Raw genomic sequence first — 22929 nt, forward strand, 5'->3', positions numbered from 1 at the left:
GGGCTGAGTGCTGTACTCAGGAGGAGTGCGAGGGTCCCGGGCTGAGTGCTGTACTCAGGAGGAGTGCGAGGGTCTCGGGCTGTGTGCTGTACTCAGGAGGAGTGCGAGGGTCTCGGGCTGAGTGCTGTACTCAGGAGGAGTGCGAGGTTCACGGGCTGTGTGCTGTACTCAGGAGGAGTGCGAGGGTCTCGGGCTGAGTGCTGTACTCAGGAGGAGTGCGAGGGTCTCGGGCTGAGTGCTGTACTCAGGAGCAGTGCGACGTTCTCGGGCTGAGTGCTGTACTCAGGAGGAGTGCGACGTTCTCGGGCTGAGTGCTGTACTCAGGAGGAGTGCGAGGGTCTCAGGCTGAGTGCTGTACTCAGGAGAAGTGCGAGGGTCTCGGGCTGAGTGCTGTACTCAGGAGGAGTGCGACGTTCTCGGGCTGAGTGCTGTACTCAGGAGGAGTGCGAGGGTCTCAGGCTGAGTGCTGTACTCAGGAGAAGTGCGAGGGTCTCGGGGGAGTGCTGTACTCAGGAGGTGTGAGAGGGTCTCGGACTGAGTGCCGTACTCAGGAGGAATGTGAGGGTCTCGGGCTGAGTGCTGCACTCAGGAGGAATGTGAGGGTCTCGGGCTGTGTGCTGCACTCAGGAGGAGTGCGAGGGTCTCGGGCTGTGTGCTGCACTCAGGAGGAATGTGAGGGTCTCGGGCTGAGTGCTGTACTCAGGAGGAGTGCGAGGGTCTCTGGCTGAGTGCTTTACTCAGGAGGAGTGCGAGAGTCTCAGGCTGAGTGCCGTACTCAGGAGGAGTGCGGGGGTCTCGTGCCGAGTGCTTTACTCAGGAGGAGTGCGAGGGTCTCGGGCTGAGTGCTGTACTCAGGAGGAGTGCGAGGGTCTCAGGCTGAGTGCTGTACTCAGGAGGAGTGCGAGGATCTCAGGCTGAGAGCTGTACTCAGGAGGAGTGCGAGGGTCTCGGGCTGAGTGCTGTACTCCGGAGGAGTGCGAGGGTCTCAGGCTGAGAGCTGTACTCAGGAGGAGTGCGAGGGTCTCGGGCTGAGTGCTGTACTCAGCAGGAGTGCGAGTGTCTCGGGCTGAGTGCTGTCCTCAGGGGGAGTGTGAGGGTCTCAAGCTGAGTGTACTCAGGAGGAGTCGGAGGTTCTCGGGCTGAGTGCTGTACTCAGGAGGAGTGTGAGGGTCTCAAGCTGAGTGTACTCAGGAGGAGTCGGAGGTTCTCGGGCTGAGTGCTGTACTCAGGGGGAGTGCGAGGGTCTCGGGCTGAGTGCTGTACTCAGGGGGAGTGCGAGGGTCTCGGGCTGAGTGCTGTACTCAGGAGGAGTGCGAGGGTCTCGTGCCGAGTGCTTTACTCAGGAGGAGTGTGAGGGTCTCGGGCTGAGTGCTTTACTCAGGAGGAGTGCGAGGGTCTCGGGCTGAGTGCTGTACTCAGGGGGAGTGCGAGGGTCTCGGGCTGAGTGCTGTACTCAGGGGGAGTGCGAGGGTCTCGGGCTGAGTGCTGTACTCAGGAGGAGTGCGAGGGTCTCGTGCCGAGTGCTTTACTCAGGAGGAGTGCGAGGGTCTCGGGCTGAGTGCTTTACTCAGGAGGAGTGCGAGGGTCTCAGGCTGAGTGCTGCACTCAGGAGGTGTGCGAGGGTCTCAGGCTGAGTGCTGTACTCAGGGGGAGTGAGAGGGTCTCAGGCTGAGTGCCGTACTCAGGAGGAGTGCGAGGGTCTCAGGCTGAGTGTTCTCAGGAGGAGTCGGAGGTTCTTGGGCTGAGTGCTGTACTCAGGAGGAGTGCGAGGGTCCCAGGCTGAGTGCTGTACTCAGGAGGAGTGTGAGGGTCTCGGGCTGAGTGCTCTACTCAGAAGGAGTGCGAGGGTCTCGGGCTGTGTGCTGTACTCAGGAGGAGTGCGAGTGTCTCGGGCTGTGTGCTGTACTCAGGAGGAGTGCGAGGGTCTCGTGCTGAGTGCTGTACTCAGGAGGAGTGCGAGGGTCTCGGGCTGAGTGCTTTACTCAGGAGGAGTGTGAGGGTCTCGTGCTGAGTGCTGTACTCAGGAGGAGTGCGAGGGTCTCGTGCTGAGTGCTGTACTCAGGAGGAGTGCGAGGGTCTCGGGCTGAGTGCTGTACTCAGGAGGAGTGCGAGGGTCTCGGGCTGAGTGCTGTACTCAGAAGGAGTGCGATGGTCTAGTGCTGAGTGCTGTACTCAGGAGGAGTGCGAGGATCTCAGGCTGAGAGCTGTACTCAGGAGGAGTGCGAGGGTCTCGGGCTGAGTGCTTTACTCAGGAGGAGTGCGAGGGTCTCAAGCTGAGTGTACTCAAGAGGTGTCGGAGGTGCTCGGGCTGAGAGCTGTACTCAGGAGGAGTGTGAGGGTCTCAAGCTGAGTGTACTCAGGAGGAGTCGGAGGTTCTTGGGCTGAGTGCTGTACTCAGGAGGAGTGCGAGGGTCTCGGGCTGAGTGCTGTACTCAGGAGGAGTGCGAGGGTCTCGTGCTGAGTGCTGTCCTCAGGAGGTGTGCGAGGGTCTCAAGCTGAGTGTACTCAAGAGGTGTCGGAGGTTCTCGGGCTGAGTGCTGTACTCAGGGGGAGTGCGAGGGTCTCAAGCTGAGTGTACTCAGGAGGAGTCGGAGGTTCTTGGGCTGAGTGCTGTACTCAGGGGGAGTGCGAGGGTCTCAAGCTGAGTGTACTCAGGAGGAGTCGGAGGTTCTTGGGCTGTGTGCTGTACTCAGGCGGTGTGCGAGGTTCTCAGGCTGAGTGCTTTACTGAGGTGGAGTCCGAGGGTGTCGAGTTGAGTGCTGTACTCAGGAGGAGTGCAAGGTTATCGGGCTGAGTGTTGCACTCAGGAGGAGTGCGAGGGTGTCGAGTTGAGTGCCGTACTCAGGAGGAGTGCAAGGTTCTCAGGCTGAGTGCTTTACTGAGGAGGAGTGCGAGGGTGTCGATTTGAGTGCCGTACTCAGGAGGAGTGCAAGGTTATCGGGCTGAGTGTTGCACTCAGGAGGAGTGCGAGGGTGTCGAGTTGAGTGCCGTACTCAGGAGGAGTGCATGGTTATCGAGCTGAGTGTTGCACTCAGGAGGAGTGCGAGGGTGTCGAGTTGAGTGCCGTACTCAGGAGGAGTGCAAGGTTATCGGGCTGAGTGTTGCACTCAGGAGGAGTGCGAGGGTGTCGAGTTGAGTGCCGTACTCAGGAGGAGTGCATGGTTATCGAGCTGAGTGTTGCACTCAGGAGGAGTGCGAGGGTGTCGAGTTGAGTGCCGTACTGAGGAGGAGTGCAAGGTTATCGGGCTGATTGTTGTACTCAGGAGGATTGCGAGGGTCTCCGGCTGAGTGCTGTACTCAGGAGGAGTGCGAGGGTCTCAGGCTGAGTGCTGTACTCAGGAGGATTACGAGGGTCTCCGGCTGAGTGTCGTACTCAGGAGGATTGCGAGGGTCTCAGGTTGAGTGCTGTACTCAGGAGGAGTGCGAGGGTCTCAGGCTGAGTGCTGTACTCAGGAGGAATGCGAGGCCCTTGGCAGGAGGAAAACATAGCAGCACCAAGAGTGATCACACAATGATACCGTCAACGGAGAGGAAAACATTGCAGCATCGAGACTGAGAGCACAGTGAGACCAGCAGCGGGGAGAATACAGAGTAGAACCGAGAGTGAGAGCACAGTGAGACCAGCAGCGGGGATGATAACAGAGCAGAACCGAGAGTGAGAGCACAGTGAGACCAGCGGGGAGGATAACAGAGCAGAACCGAGACTGAGAGCACAGTGAGACCAGCGGGGAGGATAACAGAGCAGAACAGAGACTGAGAGCACAGTGAGACCAGCAGCGGGGAGGATAACAGAGCAGAACCGAGAGTGAGAGCACAGTGAGACCAGCGGGGAGGATAACAGAGCAGAACCGAGAGTGAGAGCACAGTGAGACCAGCAGCGGGGATGATAACAGAGCAGAACCGAGAGTGAGAGCACAGTGAGACCAGCGGGGAGGATAACAGAGCAGAACCGAGAGTGAGAGCACAGTGAGACCAGCGGGGAGGATAACAGAGCAGAACCGAGAGTGAGAGCACAGTGAGACCAGCAGGGAGGTTAACAGAGCAGAACCGAGAGTGAGAGCACAGTGAGACCAGCGGGGAGGGTAACAGGGCAACACCGAGTGAGAGCACTGTGAGACTGGCAGGAGGAAAACATAGCAGCACCAAGAGTGATCACACAATGAGACCATCAACGGGGAGGATAACATAGCAGAACCGAGAGTGAGAGCACAGTGAGACCAGCGGGGAGGATAACAGAGTAGCGAGAGTGAAAGCACAGTGAGACCAGCAATGGGGAGGATAACATAGCAGCACCAAGTGTGAGAGCACAGTGAGAGCAGCAGGGAGGATAACAAAGCAGCACCAAGAGTGAGAGCACAGTGAGACCAGCAGGGAGGATAACAAAGCAGCACTGAGTGAGAGCATAGTGAGACTGGCAGGTGGATAACAGAGCAAAACTGAGAGTGAGAGTACTGTGAGACTGGCAGCGGGTAGGATAGCAAAGCAGCACCAGAGTGAGAGCACAGTGAGACAGGCAGCGGGGTGGATAACAGCAGCACTGAGAGTGAGAGCACAGTGAGACCGGTGGCAGGGAGGATAACAGCAGCACTGAGAGTGAGAGCACAGTGAGACTGGCAGAGGGGAGGATAACAGCTGCACTGAGAGTGAGAGCACAGTGAGACCGGCGGCAGGGAGGATAACAGCAGCACTGAGAGTGAGAGAACAGTGAGACTGGCAGCCGGGAGGATAACAGCAGCACTGAGAGTGAGAGAACAGTGAGACTGGCAGCGGGGAGGATAACAGCAGCACTGAGAGTGAGAGAACAGTGAGACTGGCAGCGGGGAGGATAACAGCAGCACTGAGAGTGAGAGAACAGTGAGACTGGCAGCGGGGAGGATAACAGCAGCACTGAGAGTGAGAGAACAGTGAGACTGGCAGCGGGGAGGATAACAGCAGCACTGAGAGTGAGAGAACAGTGAGACTGGCAGCGGGGAGGATAACAGCAGCACAGTGTGAGAGCACAGTGTGACTGGCGGCGGTGATAGTGGAGGCTCCGGAGAGGGTTCAGTTTGGACCCACTGTATTGGGGGGGGGGGGGGGAGTGGAATCTAAGTGTGGCGTTACAGGAAAGTGGGTAAGTGATTGTTTGGTGAGTGTTTCTGTCTCTTATTCTCTCCAAACTAGCGCATTCTTTAAACCCGGAGCTGGGACATTATATACCTCAATCAGTGTTTGTCGAACCAGAGGGCTTGCTTTCCCAAGCCCCCAACATTGTGATCCATGTTGGGAGGGGGTCTGAAATGAGTTGGGAAGAGGCCCGCCATGGACCTTGACACTGGTAGGCCCTCTCTGATCCTCCCAGCGGCATGCGGCTCCGTGACACCACCACTCCCCGCCCTTCCCCCCTTCCCCCACCACAGGGCAATATTTAAATATTTAAATCAATAAAACGAATACATTTAAATTCACTTACCTTGGATCTTATGGGCCCACCGCGATCTTCAGAGTGACAGCCGGCACTCCCACACCTTCAATTCCCTATCCGGGGAAAGCCGGTGTGATATGAATGGGCAGGAGCGAGGAGTTAAGATTTTCACTGCGGCCGGGGGGGGCGGAGTGGGGGTGGGGTAAGGGATCAAATAAACGTATTGTGTGTCGGGGCTTTTGTGAAGGGTTGAACTTCAAACTTTGTGCAGTCTGGAGTGGGGAAAAGGTCAGATTAAAAAGGTAAGGTGTTGTTCTGACAGTGCTTCCATTCTTAATATTTTTTTGATGACTTGTGTTTTAAAACTGAAAAGATTCCATGGATGTGTTTTTGTTACAAAGGTAACTGAGAGGTCTTGTTCGGAAACAACCTTTACTGGAAATCACATGCCTTAAGCTCAATAAACAACAGAAACCTTGGTGACTTGGGGAAGATGTTTACAGAGAAGTGACAGGTCATGATTTATGCAGGTCAGGAGGTTCTGACTTGCTGTTTGGGGTTTTGCTTCTGAAATATTGTTTTGGTTCAGTTGGGATATGGACTTTTGTTGAAAGCAGTTGGAAATCAAATTGCCAAGAGAAAACCACCCAGCTCATCTTTTCCCTTCTCTCTGTGCAAAACCCTGCAAAGATCCACTGGGCTGGATTTTAAGAACTGCCGCAATCTCACGCATAAGACTTAAAACCCCTGAGTCTGCATTTCTCCTGAGAAGCTGGAAGGCCTGCCAGATTAATTCTCGATGCTACCTGAAAAGAACTGCTCCAGAAAAGATCCCTGTGACCCGTCTACATGTACTCGGATGCCAGAATGTATGCCATTTTGGGACACAACATATCTCATCCTTTTTCATCAAGAATTAACAAGTATTTGGCCAAAGTATTCTTTTTTTGTTTTTATTTTGCAAAAGAGCTCTGTGTATGTGTGTGTGTGAGAGAGGCTAAGGTAAAAGGGAACTTTCATATTTCAATCTGTGTGTTAATGCTTTGCTTTGTTACTAGTTAAGCCTTTTTTATAATAAACTAATAGTTTTGCTGTTTATTAAAGAAACCTGGTTGATGTATTTTATTTGGGGATAAAGAGTAGTGTATGATTGACCGTATCAGTAACTGAGTGAACATTTAAATTTATTTTGTGACCTGTGGAGAAGTGCAACTAGAAAAGACTTCTCTCACCTTCATGGGCAAATTGTTAATGCAATTGTTACTGGGGATGGTAAATGGGCGATAGGGATTTATTTAATACATTTTGGGGGGTATGTCTTTAAAAATTTAACTAAGGCGGCAGGGATTGCTGCCCTTTAAAAATGGTGCCACCGACTGCGCACAGGCAGCTGACGCCATTGCTGGCATTGGATAGTCCACCCCTCCACGTGTTTGGGGTGGGGGGGGGCCGGCCAGCCCAGCTATTTAAATGAGCTCCCATGCGTGAGATCGCAGCAGTTCTTTGGCGTGCTGCCAAAACTGCAGCAGGCTCATACAATCCAGCCTAGTGAATATATTAATAAGAGCAATAGCACAGAGCAGGTCTAGAGGCATTAATTAAAATTAATAGTTTAAACAAAGTACCAACTGGATGGTAAAAGAGGGAATAAGAGGTTTTTTTTAGATCATAGATGTGCAGCTGCGACCTGTTGCTTGTAATTCCTGCACCATGTGGGAACTCCAGGACTCTTCAGGTGTCTTGGACAACCACGTATGTAAGATGTGTCTCCAGTTGCTTCAGCTCCAGCTCAGGATTTCTGAGCATGAGGGGCATGCTGGAGTCACTGCGGAGCATCAAGGAGCAGGAGAGTTTACTGGATTGTACTTTCCAGGAGGTGGACACCCCACAGGCAGAAAGAGTTCAAGATACTAGGCTGGTGGCCATCCAAAAGACGGGGAAGAGGCAGCAGGTGCAGGAGTCTTTGGGGTGTATGCCACTCTCAAAACAGTACTCAGCTTTGGAGACTGCTGTGTATGACGATACCCTGAAGGAATGCAGTCCAGACCATGGCATCAAAGGATAAGGGACTGTACAGGACGGAGCAGCAAAGTGCAGAAATGTTGTTGTTACAGGTGATTCCATAGTCAGGAGGACAAATAGGCATTTCTGGAACCATCATCGTGAGTTCCAAATGGTATATTGCCTCCCTGGAGCCAGGGTAAAGGACATCACAGAGAGGGTGGACGATATTCTGCAGGGGGAAGGGAATGAGCCAGAAGTTGTGCTACAGTTTGGTACCAACGACATAGCGAGGCAGGTATTGAGGTGCCATGGTCAGATTTTCAGGAGCGAGGGAGGAAGTTAAAGAGTAGGACCTCAAAGGTACTAATTTCTGGATTACTCCCAGTGCCAAGCGTGAGCGAGAATAGAATTAGGAAGTTAGGAGGATCAATGCGCAGCTTGAGGATTGATGCAGGAGGGAAGACCTCAGAACCTTGGGACATTGGGACCATTTCTGGGGCAGAAGGCACCGAATCAAAAAGATTCAATAGGGCTGGGACCAATGTCATCAGGGGGAGGTTCACGAGTGTGGTTGGAGAGGGTTTAAACTATATTGGGGGGGGGGGGGGGGGTGGGAGTTGGGCACCAGCATATAGAAGTAGAAAAGAGGAAATAAGGTGCACAAGGTGAGAGTGTTGGATAGTACTAGAGAAGGGAGCTGTACCATATTAGATAGGAGGAGACTAAGAAGGCCTATGAGGAATACAAATACAGTTTACAATGCATGTATGCAAACACACAAAGTGTAGTGAATAAGGTTGGTGAACTACAAGCATAAATTGGCATGTGTGAATATGATGTAGTGGCAATAACAGAAATGTGGCTTAAAATGGCGAAGACTGGGTGCTTAATAATCAAGGATACAAAGTGTTTAGAAATGATAGAGAAGGAAAAGAGGGAGGTGGGGTGGCAGTATTGATTGGGGAAAACATTGTGGTATTGGAAAGAGGGGATGTCCTTGAGGGAGCAAAGACAGAATCCGTTTGGTTACAGTTCAGAAACAAAAACGAATCTGCATTGAATTCACCGAGATGTACAAAATCTACTGAGTGGTGATGGTGGGGACTTTAATTACCCAAATATCGATTGGAATAGTCTTATAAAGGGGAAGGAGGGAGAGGAATTTCTGAAACGTGTTCAGAGAACTTCCAGGACTGGTATGCTCTCGGTCCAACTAGGAAGGAGGCATTCCTAGATCTGGCACTAGGGAATGAGTTGGACCAAGTGGATCAAATGTCTGTGGGGGAAACACTTAGAGAAGAGTGATCATCATATCATAAGGTTTAGATTGTAATGGAGAAGAGCAAGGAACAATCTAAAGTAGAATGTCTAAATTGGAAGAGGGCCAACTTCAATGTGATGAGGAGGGATCTAGCAAGGGTAAAAATGAACCAAAGACTGACAGGAAAAACTGCAGCGGAACAATCTTTAAGGAGGAGACGCTTCAGGTACAGGCTAGGGTCACTCACCAGAAGTGTGATGATACAATAATCATGGACTGAAGAGTTATGAAAAACTGACTGTGTCTTTAAAAATGAACCTTTATTTTTTTTTTAATGTACAATGGTCCAAAATGGCCACTGAAGAAAAAGGGATTGGCCTTTTGTGTATTACAAAAACATATGAACATATGAGCATACGAATTAGGAGCAGGAGTAGGCCTCTCAGCCCCTCGAGCCTGCTCTGCCATTCAATAGGATCATGGCTGATCTGATTGTAACCTCAACTCCACATTCCCACCTACCCCCAATTACTTTTCATCCCCTTGCTTATCAAGAATCTATCTACCTCTGCCTTAGAAATATTCAAAGACTCTGCTTCCACTGCCTTCTGAGGAAAAGAGTTTCAAAGACTCACGACCCTCTGAGAGAAAAGAATTCTCCTCATCTCTGTCTTAAATGGGCGACCCCTTATTTTTAAACAGTGACCCCTAGATTCTCCCACAAGAGGAAACACCAAACTGTTGGACAAAGACAAAGGACAAATCCTCAAAGCTAAGAGGTATCAACTGAATCCATCCTACACTTGTCCTAAAACATTCCAGAATTGAATGTCTTCCTCTGAAACAAAGGAGGTGTGAAGTAGCCACGTCCTGGGGAAGAAAGCAGAGTGTCTCCTAACAGGAGGTGAGAGAGAAAAGCTTTGCCTGCAAAAAGACAGCCAGAGAGAGAGAGAAAAAGATAGAGAGAGAGAGAGCAAGAGAAAAGCAACATCCTAACAGCTTGTGTTCCGGCCAAGCCAGAAAAAGCACATGCCCTGCTGCAGAATCTGACATCTACCTTATGCAGAAGTGAGAGCGACAAGTAACCCACCGTCTTCAACTGAACCTTCAATCAAAGAAAACTATCTGTGTTCATCTCAGAACTTGATTTCCAAGAGAATTCAACAGGTTTATCATAACCTTTCCCCCACCAGAAGTCACCTTCCTTTTTCCTTTCTCTATCTGTCTCTTCGTGTGTGTGCATGTGTGTGTATGTGCATGCAAGCGAATGCGTGAGTAGATGCACTTGCGACAAATTGGAGATAAGGCATATTAATCAACAAACAACTACATTTCTGTTTCCAAAACCTACAAGAAAACCTGTCGCTGTCTGGTTATTTGAAAAATAAAACACCAAGGGGCTAAACTCTAACACAAATACACATGCTGCGGTCAGGTGTGGGGAGTTGAACAGTGGGAACCACCCACGTCACATCACGCCGTTGTAACACTAGGTACATTCCAACAAGGCCGAAAGGTAGGGGAACCAAAGCCAGGGATGGCGAGGGAGGTATGGAATGTGCTGAAATAAAAAAAAGATGGTGTATGATGCATGTGAGATTAATTCTTCAAGGGAAAACCCGGTGAAATACAATAAGTATTTTAAAAAAAAACTAAGAGGCATATAGGTAGGTGGTAGGGAAATAAAGGGACAGGTGGGGATGTGGTAGGAATATGGGATTAGTGTAGGATTAGTATAAATGGGTGGTTGACGGTCGGCACAGACTCGGTGGGCCGAAGGGCCTGTTTCAGTGCTGTATCTCTAAAAAACAAAGGTGAGAGGGGAAGTGAAGAGGAAAATAAGCCTGGCAAAGAGAGAATATGACAATAGAATAGCAGTCGACATAAAAGGTAACCCAAAAAACTTCGACCAGCATGTAAATAGTTGGTGGGTAGTAAGAGGTGGGGTAAGGCCTATTAGGGACAAAGAGAATGATATAAGGTTAGAGGTGCAAGGAAAGGCTAGAATACTTAATGAGTACTTTGTAATGGTGTTTACTAAGGAAGTGGATGCTGACAAAATATTGGTACAAAGAACAAAGAACAAAGAACAACGAAAAGTACAGCACAGGAACAGGCCATTCGGCCCTCCAGGCCTGCGCCAATCTTGATGCCTGCCGAAACTAACACCTCCTGCACGTCCGGGGCCCATATCCCTCTATTCCCTTCCTATTCATGTATTTGTCAAGATGTCTCTTAACCGTCGCTATCGTATCTGCTTCCACCACCTCCCCCAGCAGAAAGTTCCAGGCACTCACCACCCTCTGTGTAAAAAACTTGCCTTGCACATCCCCTCTAAACTTTGCCCCTCGCACCTTAAACCTATGTCCCCTAGTAACTGACTCCTCCACCCTGGGAAAAAGCTCCTGACTATCCACTCTGTCCATGCTGCTCATAACTTTGTAAACCTCTATCATGTCGCCCCTCCACCTCCGTCGTTCCAGTGAAAACAATCCGAGTTTTTCCAACCTCTCCTCATAGCTAATGCCCTCCAGACCAGGCAACATCCTGGTAAACCTCCTCGGTACCCTCTCCAAAGCCTCCACATCGCAGAGATGGTAGAGGTAATGGGTGGGGTGAAAATTGAGAGGCAGGAGGTACTGGAAAGGCTGGACATGCTTCGAGTGGATAAGTCACCTGGTCCAGATGACTTGTATCCCAGGTTGCTAAAGGAAGTGAGGGCGGAGATAGAAGAAGGGCTGGTCATAATCTTTCAGTCTCCCAAGATATGGGGGAGGTGCCAGAGGATCGGAGAGTGCCAAGTGTGACACCCTTATTCAAGAAAGGGTGTAAGGACAGTCCTAGCAACTACAGGCCAGTGAGTTTAACATCAGTGGTGGGTAAGGGTTCAGAAACAACAAATAGGGAAAAAAATCAATAGGCACTTGGATAGGTTTGAGTAAATTAAGAACTTGCACAGATTTGTAAAAGGCAGATCATGCTTGACTAATCGAATTGAATGTTTTGATAAATTAACAGAGACGGTTGATGAAAGAAATGCAATGGATGTTGTCTATATGGATTTTAAGAAAGCATTTGACAAAGTACCACCTAATAGGCTGGTTAACAAAATTGAGGCTCATGGAATAGCAGAGTCAGTGTCGGCCTGGATAAAATATTGGCTTAAGGACAGAAAACAACCATTCATGGTAAATGATTATTTTTCAGACTGGAGGATGGTAGAAAGTCGTGTTCCCCAAGAGTTAGTGCTAGGACCAGAACCTGTATCTTTATAGCACCTTTAATGCAGTAAAACATCCTAAGGAGGTTCACAGGAGGGTAAATCAGACCAAAATGTTGAGACCGAATCTGTCCTGCTGGAGACTTCTCCCCACAACACCTTCGAAATGAGAAGCTCTAACACAGGATTGTTCCTTTTTACTGAAGTTTATTGTAACCCAACCCAGATATAAACAAATATGACCTTTAAGTGGGGATCGTGGAGAGAGATCAGTTCTTGCAGTGGGAGGAGATACTTTCGTCACCGATCTACCCTGATGGCTCTGCTTCAGGATCTCAGATGCTGGGTTCTGCCCCTTCACCAGTCGACACACAATCTTATACCCCTCCTCTTCTGAGCACAGAATCTTTAGCTTTAGACTGACTGGTCAAAGCACTTTCCCCTCTTCATTGACACCTTGTCCTCCACAATCCGCTCATGTGGAGCTCACTGTAGGCACTGTCTCATCACAGCTTTGCTGCTCCCAGACAAATATACAGAGTCTGCAGCTACGTCCCTGATGAGGGCCCTTTTAGACAATGCGTTTGGTTTACTGTTATCACGTTTGTTATGTTTCTGCAGTCTCAGCAAGTGTTTTCATGACTGCCTGAGGACAGGCTTCCTGTTGAGCAAATTCTTATAAATTCCTCTGCTGATTTAGATTTAATTCCTGACTCCTTCAAGCCAAAGAAGATATAAACACAGGTGACCAAAAGCCTGGCCAAAGAAGTAGGTTTTAAGCAGTGTCTGAAAGGAGAGGGTGTGGGGAGGTGGTGGTGGAGAGGTTATAAAGAGGGAATTTGAGAGTCTAGTGTCTAGACGGCTGAAGTCACGGCTGCCAATGGTGGAGTGAAAGGAGTTGGAGGTGGATCAGAGGCCAGAATTGGAGGAGTGTGGAGTTCTCGGGGATTTTTAGTGCTGAGGATACCTGAGTAGAGATGGTCAAGGAAAATTGCGGGAAAGATGGGCATGGATTTGGGAGGAAGCGACACTTTCAAGGACTTTGGAAAGAAGGGGAGGTTGGAAATGGGACAGTAATTTGCAAGAATTCAGGGGGTGAAGGGTCGATTTTTGAGGAGGGGGTGATGACAGCAAATTCTGAAAGGATCGAGAGAGAGGATAAGGTGAGTCACATGGACAAGATGAGTTTGGAGAGGACACGAGGAGGGACGGGAGAGAAACGGGAGAAAGACACAAGACCAGTGCCGGGGCAGGAATGGGGAATGTTTGTCCCCGGTGGGCTCGGGGAAGGGGGAGGGGTGGTGGTGGGTCGAGGCAGCTGATTGGATGGTCCCAATCTTGGTGACAGAGAAGTCAATGAGCTCCTCACACTAGTTATTGGAGGTGAGGGTGGAGGGAGTCGGGGGAGATGGTGTTTTAAGGAGTGGGTTAGTAGAGGGGAAAGGAAAGAATGTTATAAGCCCTGTCTTTATAAAACTGAGAGGTGTCCAGGCCCAGTAAACAGTGTCAGTTTGATGTAATTCCAAAATACCCAGCACTGAGTTAGTCTCTGATCACGTGATGTCAAAACCAGGAAGTCAGCTGTGGTCAGGAATTGAAAGTGAAAGTGAGAGGAAGAGGGAAAGAGAGAGATTCTGAGAACGGAGATGGCTTCTGCGGATCTCACACATGAACTAACCTGTGCCATCTGCCTGGAGATGTTCACTGACCCGGTGTCTCTGGAATGTGGGCATCACTTCTGCAGAAGCTGCATCTCTCAGAGCTGGGAGAAGGTCCCGGGAGATGTTTCCTGCCCCCAGTGTCGGCAGCTCTTCACTCAGAGGAAGGTCATGTCGGCTCGGACCCTGGGCAATGTTGTGGAGAAGGTCAGACTGCAGCAGGAGAAGGTGACCCAGCGGGTGGAGGAGATTTACTGCGAGGAACACGAGGAGAAGCTGAAACTGTTCTGTGAAGAGGAACAGCAAGCGATCTGTGTGGTGTGTGGAATGTCCCGGGCTCATAAAACACACAGTGTGATCCCAATAAAGGAGGCTGCCCAGATATACAAGGTACTGATGACACAGGTAGACAGGAAAGAAGAGAGGAGGGAGAGGGAAGGGTGTAGAATGACGGGAGGGAGGACAGGTAGGAGAGGGAGTGGAGGAGGGAGAGGGGTAGGGGAGGAGGGAGAGTGGTAGGGGAGGAGGGAGAGGGGTAGGGAGGAGTGAAAGAGCTTCTTGTGCCAGTCTGTGCAGGTCATTTAGATTAAATTCCCCAGAACAATACTTGTGTTTTTTCTCAGTCATCGCCCTGATCTCCCTCCTCCGTTTCCTTCCCACCTTCAGGATCACTGAGTGTCATAGACTCTGGAATTGTTTCCTTTTGCAAACATCTTTGTCTTCTTTTTATCTTCCAGGAAAAATTGGAAAAAGCATTGGGATTTCTGCAGAAGCAAATGGAACTGACTCTTCAATGTAAAAGAGAAGGGGAGAAGGGGATTTTACAGATGAAGGTAAGGGAATGTCCTTTAGGGTGTGTGTAAAGTTCCCTGTGTTTGTGAGGGAGTGAATGAGCTTCTGACACACGAAGAGCATTTTACTGAATAAAATGCTGCTTGTTCCAACACACTTCCAGCTGCTGACTGATCCGCAATGTCAGGGACTGTCTGTAAATTGCTAATTATTGTAAGGATGTATAAAATTCTTTCTCCGTCTGATACAAAAGGTTGACTTCAATTCATCTTGTAACTATATCCTTTTCTATGTGCAACGTGCCCTTCCATCATTCAGTCCCTCTCCTCCAGCGGGTTTCCCTTTTGGCTTCACCCAACTCACAGATATCCATTATTCAATACATAAACCATCTGAACCCCTCGATTAGATTCCAGTCTGTAACTCACTCCCAGGTATCCATTATTCAATACATAAACCATCTGAACCCCTCGATTAGATTCCAGTCTGTAACTCACTCCCAGGTATCCATTATTCTATATATAAACCATCTGAACCCCTCGATTAGATTCCAGCCTGTAACTCACTCCCAGGTATCCATTATTCTATATATGAACCATCTGAACCCCTCGATTAGATTCTAGTCTGATACTCACTTCCTGGTATCCATTATTCTATATATAAACCATCTGAACCCCTCGATTAGATTCCAGTCTGTAACTCACTCCCAGGTATCCATTATTCTATATATAAACCATCTGAACCCCTCGATTAGATTCCAGTCTGTAACTCACTCCCAGGTATCCATTATTCTATATATAAACCATCTGAACCCCTCGATTAGATTCCAGTCTGTAACTCACTCCCAGGTATCCATTATTCTATATATAAACCATCTGAACCCCTCGATTAGATTCCAGCCTGTAACTCACTCCCAGGTATCCATTATTCTATATATGAACCATCTGAACCCCTCGATTAGATTCTAGTCTGATACTCACTTCCTGGTATCCATTATTCTATATATAAACCATCTGAACCCCTCGATTAGATTCCAGTCTGTAACTCACTCCCAGGTATCCATTATTCTATATATAAACCATCTGAACCCCTCGATTAGATTCCAGTCTGTAACTCACTCCCAGGTATCCATTATTCTATATATAAACCATCTGAACCCCTCGATCAGATTCCAGTCTGTAACTCACTCCCAGGTATCCCTTATTCTATATATAAACCATCTGACCCCCTCGATTAGATTCCAGTCTGTAACTCACTCCCAGGTATCCATTATTCTATATATAAACCATCTGAACCCCTCGATTAGATTCCAGTCTGTAACTCACTCCCAGGTATCCATTATTCTATATATAAACCATCTGAACCCCTCGATTAGATTCCAGCCTGTAACTCACTCCCAGGTATCCATTATTCTATATATGAACCATCTGAACCCCTCGATTAGATTCTAGTCTGATACTCACTTCCTGGTATCCATTATTCTATATATAAACCATCTGAACCCCTCGATTTGATTCCAGTCTGTAACTCACTCCCCAGTATCTCCTATTTAATAACGACCGATTTGAATCACCTGATTATGTTTATCTTTTAACTCACTCCCACATATCTAATATTCTGTTGTTATCTGTTGCTTGTTTTATGAATTTCTGCATCCAGCCAAGTTTCATGAATCATGAATCCTGTGAGTTATGTGGTAAACTGTGAAATATCCGGTGTGAATTACATTATGACAAACCATGTGACACACAATTTGCACATATCACAGCTCCACATTGAGTTGGAGCTTTAATCCTCCAGAGGCCACACAGAGTGCAGGGACACTGGGATTATAGATACTGTCTGTCCCATTCTGTATTCAATCTGTTCCAGGCTGAGATTGACAAACTGAAAAATGAAATCAACAGTGAGTTTGAAAAGATGCACAAGTTCCTGTTTGAGAAGGAAGAGCTGATGAAAATAGAGCTGAAGCAAAAAACAGATAAAATATTCGAAGGAATGGAGAACAATTTAAAGAGAACCTTCGATGAAATGTCTTCCCTTGAAGGAGTAATAAAAGATCTAAAAGCAAGGCTGGAGATGCAAGAGGCCCCAGAGCTCCTCAAGGTACAAAATGTTTCTCCTCCTTGTACAGGGAATCTGAACGGACAATGAACTGTCAGTGGGACTGATCGACAGGATAAATGGGATCAAACCAGCTCCCTCAATGAGGCCAGTTCAATAAAAACACTGCAACATTCAGGAGACTGAGGGCTGACACAATGATCTTTCAACTCTCGGCTTGGGTTTGGCCCCAGTCTAATTAGTGGGATGATTATCTCTGTCTGCTGTCGTTAAGCCTCCAATGGGTAATAAGGTGAGGTGATCTCAGTGCAGTTCCTGTACACAGTGTCAACAGTGACACTGGGTAATGACTGGACTCAGAGATGGCTGGACTGGGATCTGAAGGAGTTCTGCTGGTGCAGATGGGGATCTTCTGAAGATGGGGTCAAGGTGGAGAGCAGGTGGATTTTTGTGCTGCTGTGGGCTCTGTTGTTGTTGACCCTGGGAGTGCTTGTTGGTGACGCTGGGGATCAGAACTGGAAAATACACTGTTCATCCATCTGCCTTTGTGTTCCATCTCAATGTCAATGGAAGCGATGTCTTGGGTTGGGGGCTGCATGAGTTTAAATCCTGTGTCCTTCCATTTTCAAGCAACAAAAGAAAAGGAACAGTAAATTTACAGTTATTAAGTGCCTTTCATGACCACAGGACGTCTTAAAGTGTTTTACAACCAAGAGGTTCTTTGATGTAGTCACTTTTGTAATGTTGGAAACTATAGCAGACAATCTGTGCACAGCAAGATCCCACAAACATCAGTGAAATAAATGACTTGTTTCAAATGTTAGTTTGGGTGATAAGTATTGGCCAAAAGACCAGCGAGGACTGCCCTGACCTTTGAAATAGTGCCTTGGGTTCCTTTACAACCCCGTGAGGTGGCAGATGGGGCCTCGGTTTAATATCTCATCTAAATTGCGGCACCTCTGACAGTGCAGCACTCCCTCAGTACTGCACTAAAGTGTCAGCGGAGATTTTGTGCTCCAGCATCTGAGTGAACCCATTGGTAACCTTTTACATATTGATCCTTAAAAGTTATTCTGGATCAATTGGAACTAAATCTAACAGTTAGTTAAAGTTGGCGAGTCCTTTTCTGACTGGTTACTTAGTGTGTTGATTCCATCCCTCTTCCTAATGTCTCCTGGAGATTTATAACAGCAGCTCTTTAATCTGATTCAGTAATATTTATTCTCTTACATTCCCCTCAGGACATTCAGGCCCTTTTGAAAAGGTAAGCAGATTTAAAGAAATTGTTCTGTGATCTGATCGCTGCTGTCTCACTAACATGGACTGATTTCCAGCCCTGTTTTTCCAGGTGTGAGATGGAGGTTCCTGTTCCTGAATCTGTCTCCACTGAGCTCCCCGTGGATATAGTTGGCGGACCGATCAAATACATCAAGATGTGGAGGGAAATGAGAGCAGTGATTTCACCAGGTAACAATCTCTGTACATTACCTGTATATCACCTTCTCCCGACTGTTCCCCATGTAACTAATGAGGTTTGATACACTGGGTGACACCAGGTGTTGCTGTCTGTATATTTCTGGGCACTTTTCTCCCGCCAGACCCTGTTGTCCATCCAACCTGTTCCGACACAATTGCTCTACCTTGTGCATCACAATATACGTACACTTCCCACCCTACTCAAAATTCCTGTGATCTCTGAAAGACACAGAACAGCTGATAAAATTCCAGGCCAATTTGGGGGGTAAAGCTGTGGGAAATTCCTCTCCGACCCCACTTCAGCAATCATAACAATGGGCGGCACAGTGGCGCAGTGGTTAGCACTGCAGCCTCACAGCTTCAGGGACCCGGGTTCAATTCTGGGTACTGCCAAGCGGAGTTTGCAAGTTCTCCCTGTCACCGCGTGGGTTTTCGCCGGGTGCTCTGGTTTCCTCCCACCACCAAAGACTTGCAGGTGATAGGTAAATTGGCCATTGTAAATTGCCCCTAGTGTAGGTAGGTGATAGGGAATTACTGTAGGGTTAGTATAAATGGGTGGTTCTTGGTCGGCACAGACTTGGTGGGCCGAAGGGCCTGTTTCAGTGCTGTAGCTCTAAATAAAATAAACAAGTCCAGGAGATCACTTTGATCCTGATAATTCCTTACAGTACCTACCCTTTTGTACATAGTGATTGCTGCTCCAGCCAGTAACAGATCCAGTTCTCCCTTGAAGGAATCCAGTAAACTGGGGTCCGTCACACGAGATGGCAGCCTGTTCCAGAGCTTCACTGTTCTTTGGGTAAAGAAACACCGACTGACATCTGACTAGATCTGCTCTTATACAAGTTATAATTTTGATCCCGGGTCCTCGCTAACCTATTTAATTGAAGCAAACTTTGACACAATCTGTTCCCTTCATCATCTTATAAACCCTGATCAAATCTCTCTCAAGTTTCTCTGAAGAGTAGAATCTCAACTCTTTTAACGTACCTTGATAAGATGTTTTAAACTGGGAATGTGACCCTCCCTCCTCTGCACCATTTCCAAAGCCTCAATATCACTGACTCATGTCCCATTCCATGGCCAATACCTGCTTAGGGAGAACTCACCTTTGGTCCTGCCTCAGGCCAATCATTTGCTTTGTAAAGGGAAGGTCAAAGTTCCACCCCTCTCTTCAGAAACGGTTTCCGAGGGAGTTCTGTTGGTCGCCTCCCGCCGAGGTCTCCGGTGAACCCTAAACAAAAATGAATGCCTACAAGTAAATACAGCAGCCTTTTTATTAAGCAAACTGAAGGTATTCTCTGCTTTTTGTAGCTGAATTTTCTCCAGGTACAACTCCTTTCATAAAAACAGCAAGTGCTGGAAATGCTCAGCAGGTCATCGACCTGAATCATTAACTCGATGTTTCTCTTTCCACAGATGCTGCCAGACCAGCTGAGTATTTCCAACACTTTCTGTTTTTATTTCAGATTCCCAGCATCTGCAGTATTTTGCTTTTGTTAGACCTCTTTTCATGTCTGGGGGAAGTTGCCGGTGAGATTATTTCGCTCCCTGATTCCATACGTACAATAAATAAACGTTTCCAGACTCTACATTGGCTGTTGCTTTTTATTCATTCACGTTATGTGGGTGTCATTGCCTAGGCCAGCATTTGTTGCCCATCCCTCATTGCCCTTGGGAAGGTGGTGGTGAGCTGCCTTCTTGAAATGCTGCAGTCCTTGAGGTGTAGGTACACCCATAGTGCTGTAAGGGAAGGAGTTCCAGGATTTTGACCCAGTGACAGTGAAGGAACGGCGATATAGTTCCACTTCAGGATGGTGTGTGGCTTGGGGGGGAGCTTGCAGGTGGTGGTGTTCCCATGTGTCTGCTGCCCTTGTCCTTCTAGGTGGTAGAGGTCGTGGGTTTGGAAGATGTTGTCAAAGGAGCCTTGGTGAGTTGTAGATGATACACACTGCTGCCACTGTGTGCCGGTGATGGAGGGAGTGAATCTTTAAGGCGGTGGACGAGGTGTTGATCAGATGAACAGCTTTATCCTGAATGATGTCAAGCTTCTTGAGTGTTGCTGGAACTGCATCCATCCAGGCAAGTGGAGAGTATTCCATCACACTCCTGACTTGTGCCTTGCAGATGGTGGACAGGCTTTGGGGAGTCAGGAGGTGAGTTACTCCTCGCCTCAGGATTCCTAGCCTCTGACCTGCCCTTGTAGATACAGTATCACAGTACTTATATGGTTGCTCTGTTAAGTTTCTGGGCAATAGTGACCCCATGTTGATGTTGGGGGATTCAGCGATGGTAATGTTGTCGAATGTCAAGGGGAGATGGTTAGAAATTCTCTTGTTAGACATAGTCATTGCTGTGTCGACAGAAATCAAATATCGATTCCTCACACTGCCTAAAATGTGCCAGAATACACCAGGCTGGGCTCAGAGAGGGAGACAGAGTTCCTACAACTTCAGTTAAATGAGGATTTGTACTGGAGTGATAGCTTTATTTTAAATAAATTGATAAAAACCAGCACTGTGTAAATAGGACTGAGGGAATGGTGAGGATTCAAAGGTGAGAAATCCCTTCAGACGCCCTGTCCCTGGGGCTCCACAGTTCTTGGGCTGAGGAAAGTGGTGATGGCCCAATATGGTCTGAATATGTCTCGTGATTCAGTCCTGTTTTATTATAGTAACAGCTTCCCAATCACTGTTCTCTTTTAGTTCCAGAATCTCTCACCCTGGACCCAGAGACGGCGCACAAACAACTCATCTTGTCCCAGGATCGGACGAGTGTGAGGTTGGTGGACAAGAGGCAAAACCTTCCTGATCAGCCGGAGAGATTTGAGACATCTCTCTATGTCTTGAGCTCAATGAGTTTCACAGCAGGGAGACACTACTGGGAGGTGGCACTTGGAAACAAGACTGAATGGGTTGTGGGCGTGTGCAGAGAGTCTGTCCACAGAAAGGGAGCCATCATAGCTTCACCTGAGAATGGATATTGGGTCATTGGCCTGCTTCTTGAGTACAGTTCATCGAAAATCCCAGATGTTATCGCCCATCTGAAAGTGAAACCAGGGAAGCTGGGAGTTTACCTGGATTATGAGGGAGGACAGGTGTCATTTTACGATGCTGATGATATGTCTCACCTGCACACTTTCACTGACACTTTCACAGAGAAACTCTATCCCATCTTTAATCCTTGTAATAATAAAACTGGTGCTAACACTGAACCACTCACACTGCTCACTAGCTAACAGAGTGGGGAATGTTTTCTCAGGTCGGGACTGTGTTGAGAAGTCTTACCTGTTGCGCAAGCAGCTTACATTGCCCAGACTGTCCGCCATGTGGTGCGTGGGGGGGGTGAAGGCGATGCGGTGAATGTGTTTATTGTTGCTGTGTACTCTGTAAATTTAGCTCAGCACCTCGAACCATCCCTCTGACCATATCAGAATCTAGTATGACCCAGACACACTGGGCTGGAATAAAATGAAGTGGAATAATTAGAATTAGAATTAGAATTAGAACATTACAGCGCAGTTCAGGCCCTTCGGCCCTCGATGTTGCGCCGATCATCTGACCTACACTATTCCATTTACATCCATATGTCTATCCAATGACCACTTAAATGCCCTTAAAGTTGGCGAGTCTACTACTGTTGCAGGCAGGGCGTTCCACGCCCCTACTACTCTCTGCGTAAAGAAACTACCTCTGACATCTGTCCTATATCTTTCACCCCTCAACTTAAAGCTATGTCCCCTCGTGTTTGCCATCCTCATCCGAGGAAAAAGACTCTCACTATCCACCCTATCTAACCCTCTGATTATCTTGTATGTCTCTATTAAGTCACCTCTCCTCCTCCTTCTCTCTAACGAAAACAACCCCAAGTCCCTCAGCCTTTCCTCGTAAGAGCTTCCTTCCATACCAGGCAACATCCTAGTAAATCTCCTCTGCACCCTTTCCAAAGCTTCCACATCCTTCCTATAATGCGGTGACCAGAACTGCACGCAATACTCAAGGTGCGGCCTCACCAGAGTTTTGTACAGCTGCATCATGACCTCGTGGCTCCGAAACTCGACCCCCCTACTAATAAAAGCTAACACACCATATGCCTTCTTAACAGCCCTATTAACCTGGGTAGCAACTTTCAGGGATTTATGTACCTGGATACCAAGATCTCTCTGTTCATCTACACTACCAAGAATCTTCCCATTAGCCCAGTACTCTGCATTCCTGTTACTCCTTCCAAAGTGAATCACCTCACACTTCTCCGCATTAAACTCCATTTGCCATCTCTCAGCCCAGCTCTGCAGCCTATCTATGTCCCTCTGTACCCTACAACACCCTTCGACACTATCCACAACTCCACCGACCTTCGTGTCATCCGCAAATTTACTAACCCACCCTTCTACACCCTCATCCAGGTCGTTTATAAAAATGACAAACAGCAGTGGCCCCAAAACAGAACCTTGCGGTACACCACTAGTAACTAAACTCCAGGATGAACATTTGCCATCAACCACCACCCTCTGTCTTCTTTCAGCTAGCCAATTTCTGATCCAAAGCTCTAAATCACCTTCAACCCCATACTTCCGTATTTTCTGCAATAGCCTACCGTGGGGAACCTTATCAAACGCCTTACTGAAATCCATATACACCACATCCACGGCTTTACCCTCATCCACCTGTTTGGTCACCTTCTCGAAAAACTCAATAAGGTTTGTGAGGCACGACCTACCTTTCACAAAACCGTGCTGACTATCGCAAATGAACTTATTCTTTTCAAGATGATTATAAATCCTGTCTCTTATAACCTTTTCCAACATTTTACCCACAACCGAAGGAAGGCTCACAGGTCTATAATTACCAGGGCTGTCTCTACTCCCCTTCTTGAACAAGGGGACAACATTTGCTATCCTCCAGTCCTCCGGCACTACTCCTGTCGACAATGACGACATAAAGATCAACAACAACGGCTCTGCAATCTCCTCCCTGGCTTCCCAGAGAATCCTAGGATAAATCCCATCTGGCCCAGGGGACTTATCTATTTTCACTCTTTCCAAAATTGC

General features: G+C 48.1%; 1 protein-coding gene across 2 annotated transcripts; it reads left to right on the top strand.

The window, feature by feature from the left end:
• The first annotated feature begins 13503 nt into the window (after positions 1-13503).
• LOC137345972 (zinc-binding protein A33-like) lies at positions 13504-22140 on the top strand. Of its 2 annotated transcripts, XM_068009234.1 has the most exons (6): positions 13504-13937; positions 14285-14380; positions 16212-16445; positions 17645-17667; positions 17752-17870; positions 20585-22140. In XM_068009234.1, the coding sequence occupies exons 1-6, from the start codon at positions 13536-13538 to the stop codon at positions 21115-21117; spliced, it is 1407 nt and encodes a 468-aa protein (XP_067865335.1). In that variant the 5' UTR covers positions 13504-13535; the 3' UTR covers positions 21118-22140. The 2 variants fall into 2 exon arrangements, with proteins under 2 accessions (XP_067865335.1, XP_067865336.1); XM_068009235.1 differs by lacking the exon at positions 17645-17667 and having other exon boundaries at positions 17738-17870.
• The last annotated feature ends 789 nt before the right edge of the window (positions 22141-22929 follow it).

Source organism: Heterodontus francisci, chromosome 29 (assembly GCF_036365525.1).
Source record: "Heterodontus francisci isolate sHetFra1 chromosome 29, sHetFra1.hap1, whole genome shotgun sequence".
Lineage (NCBI taxonomy): Eukaryota > Metazoa > Chordata > Chondrichthyes > Heterodontiformes > Heterodontidae > Heterodontus > Heterodontus francisci.

Bases quoted from the DNA above. Each gene is read 5' to 3' on its own strand.
- LOC137345972 (XM_068009234.1), top strand. From the start codon at position 13,536: ATGGCTTCTGCGGATCTCACACATGAACTAACCTGTGCCATCTGCCTG. The intron at 16,446-17,644 runs GTACAAAATGTT...CATTCCCCTCAG, and splicing joins AGGCCCCAGAGCTCCTCAAG to GACATTCAGGCCCTTTTGAA. The intron at 17,871-20,584 runs GTAACAATCTCT...GTTCTCTTTTAG, and splicing joins GAGAGCAGTGATTTCACCAG to TTCCAGAATCTCTCACCCTG.